The sequence below is a fragment of the Rhea americana genome, unplaced genomic scaffold (assembly GCF_003343005.1).
Source record: "Rhea americana isolate MKP2758 unplaced genomic scaffold, rheAme1 scaffold_523, whole genome shotgun sequence".
NCBI classification, from domain to species: domain Eukaryota; kingdom Metazoa; phylum Chordata; class Aves; order Rheiformes; family Rheidae; genus Rhea; species Rhea americana.
The window spans coordinates 49,573-63,614 of NW_028186672.1; the positions used below are offsets into that span (position 1 = coordinate 49,573).

A 14,042-nucleotide genomic window follows, 5' to 3' on the forward strand; every position below is an offset into this window, starting at 1 on the left:
AAAAAAACATCGTGTCCATCCCTTCATGCCTCTCTCCAGGACCCTGCACCCAGAGCGAAGGCGCCTCAGCRCCGGGGCTCTTCTTCCCTTTTTCTCCATGGATGAAAACTTGCATGTTCCCCACCACCACCCGCTTTTTTTGTACCTGAAGGAAGCATCACCCCATAGCAAATGAASGAGCAAAGCGTTAGTGTATGTTACGTTTTACCACAGGGTGCTGCTCTGCGGGGCTAGCTAATGAACGCGTCTAGCAGAGCGTTTTTGCCCTTTTTTAATCTTCCCAGGGGTAGATCCGTCCACAGACAAGCACCCCAGGAGGCTSTCCTGCTAAAGTTGCCTCTTTCTTGCCTCCCATAACCATTTTTCATGAAAAAGTTCCATGGCCTTTTTGTGTTTGTACGAAGACTTTTGTGTTTTGACTTTGTTGCATGAGAGTCGTGACCCGTCGGAGCTTCTACGGTTGATGTTTTTGCTGAAAATAATGATGTTTTCAGTCCGCTTTCAAGGCCACAAGGGGAGCTGCAGGTGCTCGGCAGAGAGCCGGCGTGCTCGAAAAGGAGAAGCCTTCAGCTGATAAGGTTTTAAAGACTAAGCAAAGCTTTGGCAAAAGGGGARAAAAACAGCCTAGCTCTGCTGCTTTCCCCCAAAAAAACATGTCTCCCGTGTAGCAAAAAAACTCCATCGCCGTCTGGAAAGCAGAAGATTGGATAAACCCACAGAGCTGCGTATTTATTGCTTTGCGCTTGGGATTGTTCCCAAATGCACTTGGGAGGTGAATTCATCACATAAATTGGCCTTTTTTTTTTTCCTAAACCGACATGCACAAATTAAAATAATGCCTTTCCTCTCTCTCAGCTCTCTGGCCCAGCTAAATATATATGATTGCACAATAGAAGTTGTTCACTACAACAAATGTGGCGTAAGCATTTTTTAAAGCTGAAATACAGGCCTGTAGTGAATTGTGCCAACATCACTTCTGCATATCCCTAAAGAAAAAATTGCAGTCTCAGCCCAAAGTGTCAATATGAAGACCCATTTTCCTTCAGAGTTRGTTAAACCTTCGCGTTGGAAATGCTCTGTGCTTGCTCGTGGGTTGTGTTGGTGCAACGGCTGCCAAAGCACTGACGACAGCGTTTTTATTTTGCACATCGTTATCACGAAAACCTACGTTGATGTGAAACCACCGAAAGCAGCTGCTTTTTCTGCCCGCAGCAGTGGGTTGCCCTGCATCCTTCCTTCCCCAGCTGCAGTGGGCGGTTGGAGGGAAGCATCGTGTGTGCAGAGGTTTCCCTCCTGGAGAAGCCCTTGGAAACATCTTTAATTTCCCCCYAAATGTTTCTTTCCTGCTTTCTTAACGAAAAGAGTTGTGGATTCAGCATGTCAAGGACAAGCTGACCATAGCGTAGCTGCAAACAAGCCATTTTTCTGTGCCATCAAGCATGGTTARTGCAAGGTGGGAACAGGGAGCTGTGGCATTTTGCAAGAGCTATTTGCATGGGGGAGCCAGGTGACAAGGTACCCAGCTAGAACCAGGCTGGCTGGCTTTGCATATTTGCATCTCCAGAGACCAAGTAGAGGATTTTTTAGACAATGATACTGATCTTTAGACAATGATACTGATCTTTAATTTTTCAAAGAAAGTCTGCAATTTCAGCTACATTTGTTGCACAGGGACACAGTGAAATCTGTCTCATGGTGGCAGTACTAAATGCTGAATGGGAGAGAGGAAAACATGAYGTCCATTATAATTTGCAAGTATTGCAGTTTTACTTGGGAAAAGCCCCCCCCCCCCCCAAAAAAAAAAGAGCAGGTAGTAAATGCCTGTAAATCATATTCCAGGATCCTCCTGTCAGATCCACACAAAGCTTCCCTCGCTGCCTGTAGCACAGACCGCTCTGACAGGAGGACTTTGCCCATAGAGACAGAAACTAATTCTTGAAGTCAGTAGATTCATCCAAGCAAAACATCAGTAGTTTAACCGAAGTCTCAAAAGTCCCCYCTGAAGCAAGAACTCCTTCTATATCAGTGGATAAGAGCCGTAGCTGGCGATCCCACAGTGATTTGCATGGTTTCTTGACATGCGGATATAGCCATCTTCTCCAAAGCGCACGCCCCAGCTTTGCAAAGAGGAAACAAACAGCTAGTTGTTAGAAAACCAAAATTATTATTATTTTCCTGTAAGGGAGATGCAGCGTCATCAACCTCGCTGTGTTTCTGAGGTCTTTGTTAGCTTTCTACAGGAAAATGATGGCACAAAAACATTCAGACTTCCTTGCTTCTGTGATGAAGTGTTTCAGTTAACAGTAATCAAACAGTAAATACAGTTTCATGTAATTCGAAATTCCATACTGAGTTACTACAACACCCTATCAAATTCTCCATCAATAAAGGTAAAGTGAGTATAAGTGTATTTTAAATACATTTAAAATTTCCTTAGCACTGGTAGTATGACATGAAAGCGCCTTGACATGGCAAAGCATGAATCCCTGGAGAGTATGTTAAGGACTGATATGAACTTCCAGCTATATAACAGCTCACATTACACAAACATCTGACTGATCTCCCTCTAATCAATCTGTATAAATATCAGTTATTATAAAATTTCGTAGTCTGAGGATGTCAGCTTGAGCAGTGGGAAGTCATCCACAAGAAGCAAATCACTGTATAGATAAAAAGAGCTCTGTGACTTACTGTAGTGCTTTTACCTGTTTTTCACGAGCCAGTAATCCTTCCCATCGAGAGTGCCATAACCGATCACAACTACTGCATGATTCACCTCCTGGGTRCACAGTGGGTCATCGTACACACCTGCAAAAAAATGGATTTGGGGGAAAGCATGCCATCAGACCACCAGGCCACGTCTTGGCATCATCAGCCTGGTAGGACTGAATTCAACCTCTGACATGGTCATTGCTGATACTACTAATGTATGGACATATTAATGCCTTCATCTAGGAACTAAGCCAAGACTTGCCAAACTCAACCCAAATTTAAATGTGGTAAGTTTTACTTCTAGAGAAACCAAGAAGAGAAAGCATGGCCATGGATGTGTGTGGTCTCTGGAGTAAAAGGACATACCTGACCTGTACAAGAAGAACGTAGGCTGGGTTGCATCTATGGCGACAGATACTGGTCCAATATTGGCTACAGCATCCTTCAGGGCTGCCTCGTTGCCATAGGGGAGCTCAACATACTTGGAGCACGTGGCAGCTCGYGTGGAAACATTATATTGGCACGTCCCATTCTGGAGCAGGAGTGAAGCGAAAAGAAGAACCCATGGGGTCCACCAAGCATTCACGTAAGTGCTTTCTATCAGCCCTCTTTTCCTCTGTGCCACCCTGTTCTTCACTTTTCTTTCACGTTCCTCCCCCCCCCCCACACACACACAATTTTTCAATATGCAGAATTACAGAAAAGAGGGCTGGAAGGACCTGAAGAAATCAACTTGCCCATCTCCCTTTCCCACAGCCAGAATAAGTCAGATCATTTCAACAGAAGTCTCTGCCTTGTTTCTAGAAACCTTCAGTGCCGGTACTTCTACTACCTCTCTAAAGAAAGTCATTGCTTTCTCATGCTCCCCATCAAAAGATCCTCCTTGTGTTTAACTTAAATCTCCTCTATTCTAAATTAAGCCCATGGCTTCTCCTTCTCACTCTGGACACAGGTGAGCTCCTTTCGTCTCTGTAGCTGCATTAGGTGTGTTTGAACACTTACATTTCACTTTTCTTCCTTAGACTARGCTGTTGTTGCTTTGACCTTTTTCCATAGGCCATGTTTTCAAGACGCCAGATCATTTCAGGGCATCTCTTTTGCCTCTGGACATCAAGACTTTCAGTGTCAAGATCACTATTTTCTTATCGCTCAACAACGTGAAGCTGCCACAAGCGGCAGGCACAGCACCTCGCAGCCCTAGTAAAACATCTATTACCTGTGACTTTTCAAAATATTGCATGAACACAGTTCACCAGAATCCTCTGCCCACTGAAATGGTAAAAACATCAAAGTCCCATTTTTAACCTACAGAGGATGGAATAAGCCATAGAGGAGAACAGGACCCAGGTGTCCCACCTCATCTTCACCTTGCTTTGCAGTATGATGCCCCATACTTTATCTAGGACAGAAGTAAATGTGTAGAAATTTTGGCTCCCAGTCCAGTTACTTACTGGTAAAGACTTCTTTCTTGGATTTGAAAGAATCACTTGCAAAGGCTGAAAAGATGCCATGTAAGACAGATAAAAARCAAGACAGAAGCCTGTAGGGGCAGGAAGGGTCCCTATGCAGGAGGGCAGAACGACTGACCGCACCACTTCCCTGCTCGCTTTAAAGCCCTCGTGTTTCCCTATAGATTTCACATGCTGTTCCAGATTGATGCCCACCTCCGCCGTGTACGGGTAGGAATCATCCGAGTCGATTCCTTGGTTGTCTATGATGTACTGGAAAGCTCTGGTCATAAAACCTCCGCTGCAGCCTTTGTTCCCATACATCACGGAGCAGTCCACGAGGTTTTGGGCGCTCAGGGACACCAGCTTGCCYGTCTTCAGCTTCACCTGGGCTTCCAGGGCTCCCACGGCGCTGAAGGCCCAGCACGCCCCGCAGGCGCCCTGCAAAAGGCCCCGAGGCTCGCTGAGACGCTGCCCTGCGACGCCGAGAGCTGGGCAGGCGCGGGGAGACTTTGTACCTGGTTCTTCACGGCCGTGACGCAGCCCTTCTCCCGCCAGTCCATGGCGTCCGGGACATTGGTGCCAGACGGCCGGTACGTAGAGGTCCGGTTTTGCTTGCGGGGAACTTTCAGCCCCGTGAGCAAAGCTGCCACYTCCTCRCTGGTCTGGTGGGAAAAGAAAACAAACAGTCTTGAGCTGCTGGAGATAGCAGATTTGAGCTGCTGGAGATAGCAGATTTGAGGAGATCCTTGGCATTTCATTTTTTAAATTTAATTTCTAGACCTTCATTGGAAGAGGCAAAAATAAAATACGAAGCTCGATTCCAGCACCGAAACGCGGCTGGCATGTTTCCTCAAACAATACTATGATCTTGGGTGATTCCCCAATACATCATATGACCAGGACCGAGTCCCTACACCCYGAACGCTGCATTAAGAAGGAGCGATTTCCTCAGGCAGGATTGCCTCATGCCGGCAGGYTGAACACAGGAGCGCCTTGGCGGTTGGGTGCCTGCTGGAGACCAGAAGAAGAGGATGGACAAAGAAGAGCTGCGGGAGTTTTTCACTCCTGACCCACTTACAATCCTTGTTAATCATCCTSTCAGGTAATTACAGAGACAACCCCCTTCTCAGCCCGGGTTGGGGCCGCACTCACCATGTCTGCCAGGTGGTTCATGCCCAGCTGGTAGGAGTGCAGCCCCAGCGAGTGCTCCAGGTTGTGCAGCGTCACCAGGCGCAGGTTGCTCTCCCACGTCACGCGCCGCTTCCCTTCTTCTTTCTGAAATCAAACCCAGCCCCGCGGCRCCACAGTGGGCAAAACCAGGCAGGGGTCTACAGGCCTTTGCAACCCCCTGGTCCRCACTGTCGCGCCATCTGAGGCTGCTGAGACCTCTCCCGGCCAAATCCCCCCAGGAACCAGCAGTGCTTCAAAGCGCCGGGGCGCTGATCCCCGCTGCAAAGTGCGATCGCTCCTGGGGTGCGATGCAGCAGCACCCGAACAAGGACGGAGCAGCCAGAGCAGCTCCCACCGCATTAGGTCCCCGAGCCACCCCCCGAGCCAACCCTACCTGGTGGCGATACTCTTTGCCATGGGTTTTCTTCCAGAGCTGCCAGTGCCAGTCCAGTGCGGGGTCGGGGTGCTCCAGTGCCGTAGCGAGCGCGACCAGCAAGGTGCCACAGGCCAGTAGCTTCATCCCACTCGGATCGGAGAGTTGGAGTGACACTGTGCRCAGGCTGGGAGCGAAGGACTCAGCGCCGGAGCCGGGCCGTGCGTGACCCCTCGGTGACAAATCCGGTTTGGTAAGGTCGGGGATGTCATCACCGGGCTCCCTCGCATGCCCTTTGCGGGATTCCTACACCAGGTGATGCCAACGGCGCCTGTCCTGCCCACCCAGGCAAACACCCCGTAGCTGCACTGCCCAACTCCGCTGTCCTGCTGCATGTGCTCGGCGCCTGCGAGGTGGGAGAAGGGCAGGGAAATCCCATCCAGGGCCCATAAACTCCCTTGGGGAAAAGCCTGCCGGGTCCAAGCCTTGCCTGTTCGGACACAAACACGCAGGGACGCATCCAGGCACACGCGTCATCTCACAGTTCCACCCTGCCTGGGAAACCCTCCTCGGGGGAGGCTCACACATGCCCTGGCCAGGCGGCTGTTTTGACATACTGAGGTTTTCCACCACCTTAAAAAGCTAGAATTCCTATTTTCATCCAGCCATTCCCTACCAGCTCCTGGGGAGAGGGCTCCTACGTACAGTTCAATTGACCACAGGAGTCTTGGAGGAGATTTAGAGATAAAATGGAGTCATACTGCACTACACAAACATAGTTTCTTTGATTTCTACTTCCTCAAAGCTCACTTGTCCCGAAGTRGGTTTAAAACACAGAAGTGCCCAACGTACCTGAACAGCCTTCTGCCAGCACGGGGCCCTGGGTACAGCTCTTCAGCTGCCCGGTGGTAGTGGGGTGGCAGGGACAAATCCTGTATGTCCCCAGTGCCTGCTTGCTGCTGGGGTCCCCAGGAGCTCTGGCACTGGGCGTGCTGCAGCTGCAACTTGTCCGACAAATCACATGCGTCAGGAAATGAGGAAATGCTCTGATTTCATTTTCACTTAGCTAGGACTGGGCCTGTGGCACCACTCACAGGTTTATTTGAAGCAGCTGGTCCAGTATTGGAGAAAGTGAAGCGGTTTGCTGCTCCTGGCACCCCCCAAATTAAGGCAAAGGTGTGGCAAAGCTCTCAAAGTGCTTTCCTGGTTTGCAGGGCCAGCGGGCGAGAGCGGGGCTCATGGCTGCGTTGTGGGTGGCCGACACGTTTTTGCATTTCTGGGGCTCAGTGCGGAGCCGAGATGGGACGAGGCTGAGYGTGGGACCTCCCCCCCACCACACACAGCTGGTTTGAACCAGGCATCGCCCTTGGACCGGATCAGAACTCCCATCTCACCGCCGTCACGTATCAACCAGACCAGAGCCAGCTCTCAGAAAATCGGATTTATTCGCTTTTCTGTGGGGAAGCACAGAGGGGAAGACACAGTTTAAATATACTAATTACGTGGCCTGCTGTATCAGCAGGCAGCCTCAGTGCTGCACGGAAGCAGGAGACGCATTTAATGCACWTTATCCTGCAGCCGTTGCAGTCAATCTGCACATGCTGTCAGCAAAGTGTACAGCAGCAGCTGGAAAATCGTGTGCCAGCCGCCGTGCCAGGGCTTCCTCTGGGATCCCACGAAGCTGAGCCAGGCAGCAAGGCGCATTTCTCAGCGTTGCGAAGCACCTTGGGCATAAAATGGCTTTAAGGAATCATCTTCTAGGAAAGGAAGAAGGGGCAAAGCAATGTCACAGGAGCTTTCAAGATGAAGCTGAGTCATTTTCTAAAAGGGAGCTGCGGCTGCCGGGGATTGCGGGAGTTAGCGATGGTGCCAGAGAGCCGTCACCTAAATAACTGAAATAATTTCCGACAGATGATCCCTTATTAGTGGATCTTCTTTGGRAGGGTGAATTAAGTGGTCATACTTGACAGGACATTCAGAGAGACCAACTGCGATCATCATTTCTGCTACATGTCTGTAAAAATGCGACCGGATCCTTAAATAAGGCCCGAAGGCTGGAGCAGATCCACGTGCGCCTGAGCTCAGCAGGGCGAGAGGTGGCGTCCCGAGAGCTCATCTCGAAGCAGAGAGCCCCCCTAGATCTGAGGGTAAGAGGCGTAGCTGGCAATCCCACACTGGTTTCCGCGGTTCCTCGACATTCGGATGTAGCCCTGCTCGCCAAAGCGCACGCCCCAGCTTTGGGAAGAAGGAAAAAGCAGAATTAGGCACGAGGAAGACAACCTCTTCCCTCCATACCATCCCCCTGTTTTTTAAACCAGGCCAGGTCCCATCTCTGCGGTACAGACCCGCTCGCTCTTCCTCCCCTGCAGCCACAGGGATAGCCAAATTCACATCTTTTGCCCCAAAAGGCCAAACCTCCTGAGTACCTCCCTGCCCCTGCCAGATTTTGCTGCCATTAACTTTTCTTGGAGGCAGAAGGAAATAATTTCTATGCATTGGAGTGAGTTGAAGCCACAAGTGAAATACCAGGCAAAGATGTGCAAGTTATTTTTGTATATTTAAAACATATTTTACTTTGAAAAAAATCTGACCCAAGGGCTGGAGATGAGAGAGACAGGAGAAAACTGGTGCTTTTTAAAGCCAACTCTGACGTGAAGATAAGGGAGTTTCGTTGTTAGAGCTGCCCATAGTGTTTTTTTTTAAGAGAGAATACTGTACGGTTGCTAAATGTAGCCGTGCTGATATCACAGCATTTTCCAGAGATGCGCCGGTTTGAGGGGGGGGCTGTTCGCTTTCAGCGCTTTGCGTCTTGTTTTGAGTTTTGAATGGTGCAAAACCGCTCACGCTGCTCACAGACGCCGTAAGGCAAGCGGTGGCTTGGCTGCCGCGCTGCCTGGCGCCGCAGCTCTGGACCGTTTGCGCGAGGGGATTCTCCGGAGGGAACRCCAGCGCGTCTCTGAATCAAAGCCGCTTGGTTTCTCTCCTCCACGGTAAGCTGAGAAACGCCAGCTCTTGGCTCTGGCTCAGCATCCGGCAGCGTTTGAAACACTGGAATTTCCCGCAGCGCAGAAAGCCCGGTTTGGAGCCAGCTCCGACGAGCCATGCGGCAGCGATTCRGGTGACTCTCAGCGATTCGGGTTTACAGGGTTTAATCAGGGGCCCTTTACACCGTTCTTGCAACGTGGCCGGGCCTTAAACGTGTGTAAGAAAAGTGACGCCCATTTAAAAGCTATTTTATGTTACCGGGATGGTATAAGGAGTTGCCCTAGGAACCAAGTCCGATGACGTGCAGTGCTGGCACATTTGTGAAATCTTYGGGGCGCCCCTTTGGGTCCAAGCCGAGCCGAGGAGAAGCAGCTCAGTGACTGCGTTCCCCGTACCTGTTTTTCACGAGCCAGTAGTCCTTCCCRTCCGACGTGCCGTAGCCGACGACAAGCACCGCGTGGTTCCCGGTCTGAGAGCAACGGGGCTCGTCGTAGATACCTGGAAGGCGTTTGGAAACACGTTTAAGGCAACCTGCCCCAAATCAAGATTCAAGTTCAGTCTCTGGTAGGCATTAACCAATGCCGCAGCCGCCTGTCACCGAGAAAGAGGGCAGCGACGCGCGTCAGACTCGCGGAGCTTTAAATTTGGACACGTTGGGCTGCGGGAAGCGGAGCGCGGCGCTCCGATAGGCGACGCACCCTCTTTGTACAGGAAGAACGTGGGCTGGCTGGCGTCGATGCTGACGGAGACGGGCCCCACGCTGGCGACGGCATCCTTCAGCACGCCCTCGTCGCCGCGCGGGAGCTCGACGTAGTTGGAGCAGGTGGCCGCCCGCGCCGCTGGGTTGTAGCGGCACGYGCCGTCCTGGCAAAGGGGCGAGGGGAAACCGTGTCGGCTCCCGCTCTGCGTTGCCCRCACGGGAGAGACCTGACGCTCGCAGCTTTAAACGCGGCTGTGCCTCTGGTTTTGCCGAGGCGGATTTTCTTTGGAAGCCGCAGGACTGTAATTCTTCCAWTTCAATGGTTCGGCACCCCAGGCTGAGCCGAGCGTTGCCCGGGTCTGACGCCCACCTGCGCCGTGTACGGGTAGGAATCGTCCGAGTCGATTCCTTGGTTGTCTATGATGTACTGGAAAGCCTTGTTTCTCCATCCGCCACCGCAGCCTTTGTTCCCATACATCACGGAGCAGTCCACGAGGTTTTGGGCRCTCAGGGACACCAGCTTGCCCGTCTTCAGCTTCACCTGGGCTTCCAGGGCTCCCACGGCGCTGAAGGCCCAGCACGCCCCGCAGGCGCCCTGCAAAAGGCCCCGAGGCTCGCTGAGACGCTGCCCTGCGACGCCGAGAGCTGGGCAGGCGCGGGGAGACTTTGTACCTGGTTCTTCACGGCCGTGACGCAGCCCTTCTCCCGCCAGTCCACGGCGTCCGGGACWTTGGTGCCAGACGGCCGGTACGTAGAGGTCCGGTTTTGCTCGTGGGGAACTTTCAGCCCCGTGAGCAAAGCTGCYACCTCCTCGCTGGTCTGGTGGGAAGAAGCACACGTGCATCTGGCACGTGCCAAGGTTTCCTTTCCCTCCCAGGCCGCCGTCGGACGTGGGGAGAAACTGCGTGACGGGAGAGCAGATCCGTCCACGCCCGGACGTCCGCGCCGTCCTCACCAGACCCACGCAGCCAGGTTTGTCCTCGCAGCCTATGGGCACTGGCGGAGGTGGGTCCACGACGCGGCGCGTTTCGTCCCCGGCCCTGCTCGGCCGAAAGGCCGACGTCCCCATGCGCTCGAGCCCCGCGGCTGGGGGTTTCGCTCACCATGTCTGCCAGGTGGTTCATGCCCAGCTGGTAGGAGTGCAGCCCCAGCGAGTGCTCCAGGTTGTGCAGCGTCACCAGGCGCAGGTTGCTCTCCCACGTCACGCGCCGCTTCCCTTCCTCTTTCTGAAATCAAACCCAGCCCCGTGGCGCCGCGGTGGGCAAAATGGCCCGGCAGCCGTTTCACCCTTCGTTTCACCCCTGTGCAAGGCTGCTGAGACCCCTCCCGGCCAAATCCCCCCAGGAACCAGCAGCGCTTCCAAACTGGGGGCTCCTCTCCCCGCTGCAAAGTGCGCTCGCTCCCAGCGTGCGACGCTGCAGCGTCTCAAGCAAGGCGGGAGCAGCTCCCACCGCGTTAGGCCCCCGAGCCACCCCCCGAGCCAGCCCTACCTGGTGGCGATACTCTTTGCCATGGGTTTTCTTCCAGAGCTGCCAGTGCCAGTCCAGTGCGGGGTCGGGGTGCCCCAGCACGGCGGCGAGCGTGRCCAGGAAGGCGCCGCAGACCAACGGCTTCATCCCGCTCGGCTCGGACTGCAGAGCGACGCAGTGAGGCAGCGGCAGAGCCCCAGCCTGGCTCCGGCAGCGGGTTGTGCTTCCCCCGCTGCCGTTCCCAAACRCACGCTTCCCCTTTACACCTCTTTCCACAGCCTGGAGCTGTCTCTAGTTCCACTGTGAGGCTCTGCAGCCCCCAGTGCAACTACAGGGCAGGATGGGACCCTCCTTCTGCACACACACCCACGCGAGCATTCACGCCCACACACACGCGTGCCCRCGCGCGAGCGACACCGGCCCCAGGAAGCTCTTTGTCTGGAAACTCTGAGCATCCCCAGATATTTTCTCTTGCAAACAGCCAGTTTCCATCTCCATCGCTGCAGCGACTCTTGAGGGAAAGGAGCCGCCGGGGGAGAAGCGCCGAGGACGAGCTCCATCCCTGCCGTGTGAGTGCAAAGGGATCGTTTCTTCCTCCTCATCCCCCCCTCTCCAAGCGAGCATCTCCTGGCAGGGGCCAAACGGCGCGAGGGGGCCGTACCTGCCTGGCTGCGGGCGAGGGGAGCGGGTCACGTTCCTGCCTGGCTGCGGGGCAGCTTCCTGCGAATCCCGGCTCAGCCTGGCGACGAGGGACCGGGGCGAGCGAGGGGATGCGAGGAGATCCCTGCGCTCCCCGCCGCCGGCTGCAGCCCTGTGCGTGGTTCGGGGAAGCGGTGAATGAAGAAACGCTCTGTTTTCACTTTCTTTTCTCCTCGCTCTCGTTTTGAACAACCTTGAYGTCCCAGCAGCCCTCGGGGGCAGAGCCAGCGTCCCTCATCCTCTGTGTCACACGCCGGGAACCAGCCCAGACCGTCCGGGCACCTATGTCTTGACGCGTGGGCAAGCGCGAGCAYGAAAATAACTCACCGGTGAGTCTGTAAAGCAAATTTCACCTTCCCTTCCCGTTAGCAGCTTGGCTGTGCTCGGTTCCATTATGTTGTGTTAGAAGGACCCCTTGGATGTGGGGTTTAAGGGAAAGGACCTGTGCTGGGTTTTGGCTGTAAAATGCCCCCTCAGGGCGTGGGGATTTGCTGAACGACACCAGCACCGTCCCCTTTGGCTCCGGCAGCACCTTCGTCTCCTGCTGCACCCCGGGCTCCTGCTTTCTTCGGAAAGGGAAGGACTTTTCCAGCATGACACCCCCATCCCACCATCCAGTCGGGGCAGCACAGAGCAAAGCAGCCCGAGCTTTTATTCCCAACAGTGTTTATTTTAAAAATAAAATTGTATCATTCTCGGCAGCCCCCTGGGACTCCAGGCTTTGGGGGCGGGGGGGGGGAGACGGACGGGACACGCGGCGAGGCCGGATCCGCACGCTGCGCGGGGGGGAAGGCGGCAGAGCCGGTGCGGTGCCGCCCACGTGCCCACGCGACCTCTTCCCGGAGGCAGAGGCCGGCGCGAGGCCTGTTCGCACGAGCGTCTCCGGCYCCATCAGACTCTCCGGAGCCGCGGGAAGGAGGGAGCGGCCACGCGCGGCCGAGGGGAAGGGGGACGGCACCAGGCCTGGGGATAACGGAGCGGGGTTGGGGGGTAAATCGCGCCGCGGCGGGAGGGGGGCGGATCTCTCCCCTCTCCTTTGGGAAGCTCCCTTAGTGGGGAGGGAGAGATCCCCCGCCGGGACGTGTGCTTCGGAGAGGGTAAAAAGGCCGCGTTCGCCCRCGGGGAAGGGGGGCAGCCGGGAGGCGCTCGGCGGCGCGGGAGCGCTCACATCTTGGGGAAGCTGGCGAGGTTGGCGACGCCGCAGGCGTTGTTCATGTTGCGCGCCAGCAGGACGTAGCCCTTGTTGCCCCACTCTTCGCCCCAGCTGCGGYGAGAAAGGGCAGGCGCTGAGCCGCCGGCTCCGCGGGCGCCGGAGCCTGGCCCCCCGCGCCGGCCCCCTCCCCTTCCCCGCTAACCTGTTCTTGATGATCCAGTGCTTGGTGCCCTTCTGCGCGCCGTAGCCCACCGCCAGCACCGCGTGGTTGATGTTCTGCGCGTTGCAGCTCTCGTCGTAGTAGACGCCTGAGCGGGAGGGCGGCCGGTTAGGGGGGGCGCGGGACGCGCCGCCGGGGCCGCCGCCGGAGAGACGCCAGCTCACCCCGGCTGTAGAACTGGAAGGAGGGCAGGCTGGCGTCGATGCCCACGGAGACGGGGCCGATCCTGGCCACGGCCCTCTTCAAAGCCTTCTCGTTCCCTTCGGGGATCTCCCGGTAGCCTCGGCACTTGGCCGCCTTCCCGGTGGGGTTGTACATGCAGCTCTCGTCCTGCGAGAGGGCCGGCACGAGGGGACGGGTGAAGAGGCCGCGCGGGCGCCGGCGCCGCCGGGGCCTCGCTGCCCCCCACTCTGCCCGTCCGCCGCCGACCTGGCCGACGTAGGGGTAGGCGTCCTCGGAGTCGATGCCGCGGTTCTGCCGGACGTACTCGAACGCGTTGGTCATGTAGCCGCCGCCGCAGCCGTCGTTGTTGGTCACGCAGTCCACCAGGTTTTGGGGGCTCAGCGAGAGCAGCTTGCCCGTCTTCCTCTTCAGCTGCCCCTCCAGGGCGCCCACGGAGCTGAAAGCCCAGCACGACCCGCACTGGCCCTGCCGGGGGACGGGCCGCGGTGACGCCGGGGTGACGCCGGGGTGGCGCCGGGCGCCCCCGGGGCCGCCCCGCTCACCTGGTTCTTCACGGGCGTCACGTAGCCCTTCTTCCTCCAGTCGACGGCGGCCGGCGGCCGCTCGGCCCCGTCGGCCGCGTAGAGCGTGTCGTTGCGGCGCGGGCGGCCCCGCGGCACCTTGAGGCCCGTCATGGTCCTCACCACCTCCTCGCTGGTCTGGGGAAGGAGCCGAGGCGGCTGGGCATGGCCCCGGGGCGGGGGGGGCGGGCGGCCCCGGCGCCGCGGCCCCTCCTCGGCGGCCCCGGGGCCACTCACCATGTCGCCCAGGTGGTTCATGGCCAGCTCGAAGGTGCGGGCGCCCCGCGCGTGCTCCAGGTTGTGCGCCCCGATGTACCGCAGGTTTTTCTCCCAGATCAGCCGCCGCGAGAGCTCGTCCGCCTGCGCC

The 14,042-nt window shown here is 56.1% G+C and overlaps 3 protein-coding genes across 7 annotated transcripts in view; all 3 read right to left on the reverse strand.

Annotated features, from left to right (window-relative positions):
• Positions 1 to 1,602: 1,602 nt before the first annotated feature.
• Positions 1,603 to 6,689, reverse strand: LOC146588331 (cathepsin S-like). The gene is made up of 8 exons (XM_085318161.1): positions 6,559 to 6,689; positions 5,728 to 5,938; positions 5,316 to 5,438; positions 4,679 to 4,825; positions 4,377 to 4,601; positions 3,079 to 3,244; positions 2,706 to 2,808; positions 1,603 to 2,117 (listed from the first exon to the last, which is right to left on the reverse strand). Exons 2-8 carry the CDS (start codon positions 5,851 to 5,853, stop codon positions 2,018 to 2,020), a joined length of 990 nt encoding a protein of 329 aa, XP_085174287.1. The 5' UTR covers positions 5,854 to 5,938; positions 6,559 to 6,689; the 3' UTR covers positions 1,603 to 2,017.
• A 445-nt stretch (positions 6,690 to 7,134) lies between these two features.
• LOC146588332 (cathepsin S-like) lies at positions 7,135 to 11,091 on the reverse strand. 5 transcript variants are annotated; one of them, XR_014897440.1, is made up of 8 exons: positions 10,882 to 11,091; positions 10,495 to 10,617; positions 10,064 to 10,210; positions 9,762 to 9,986; positions 9,390 to 9,555; positions 9,087 to 9,189; positions 8,420 to 8,897; positions 7,879 to 7,941 (listed from the first exon to the last, which is right to left on the reverse strand). XR_014897440.1 is itself a non-coding variant. In XM_085318162.1 (7 exons), the coding sequence occupies exons 1-7, from the start codon at positions 11,005 to 11,007 to the stop codon at positions 7,842 to 7,844; spliced, it is 990 nt and encodes a 329-aa protein (XP_085174288.1). In that variant the 5' UTR covers positions 11,008 to 11,091; the 3' UTR covers positions 7,135 to 7,841. The 5 variants fall into 5 exon arrangements, 4 of the variants coding, with proteins under 4 accessions (XP_085174288.1, XP_085174291.1, XP_085174290.1 ...); XM_085318162.1 differs by lacking the exon at positions 8,420 to 8,897 and having other exon boundaries at positions 7,135 to 7,941; XM_085318165.1 differs by lacking the exon at positions 8,420 to 8,897 and having other exon boundaries at positions 7,135 to 7,941; positions 9,390 to 9,618.
• Positions 11,092 to 12,208: 1,117 nt separating this feature from the next.
• The window catches only part of CTSK (cathepsin K), a 5,464-nt gene continuing 3,630 nt past the window's right edge, over positions 12,209 to 14,042 (reverse strand). Inside the window, exons 2-7 of the mRNA XM_085318154.1 lie at positions 13,913 to 14,035; positions 13,658 to 13,813; positions 13,362 to 13,580; positions 13,097 to 13,262; positions 12,915 to 13,020; positions 12,209 to 12,823 (exon numbers count right to left, since the gene is read on the reverse strand). Coding sequence (XP_085174280.1) covers positions 12,724 to 12,823; positions 12,915 to 13,020; positions 13,097 to 13,262; positions 13,362 to 13,580; positions 13,658 to 13,813; positions 13,913 to 14,035 — 870 coding nt within the window. The 3' untranslated portion in view covers positions 12,209 to 12,723. The remainder of the gene's footprint in view (positions 12,824 to 12,914; positions 13,021 to 13,096; positions 13,263 to 13,361; positions 13,581 to 13,657; positions 13,814 to 13,912; positions 14,036 to 14,042) is intronic.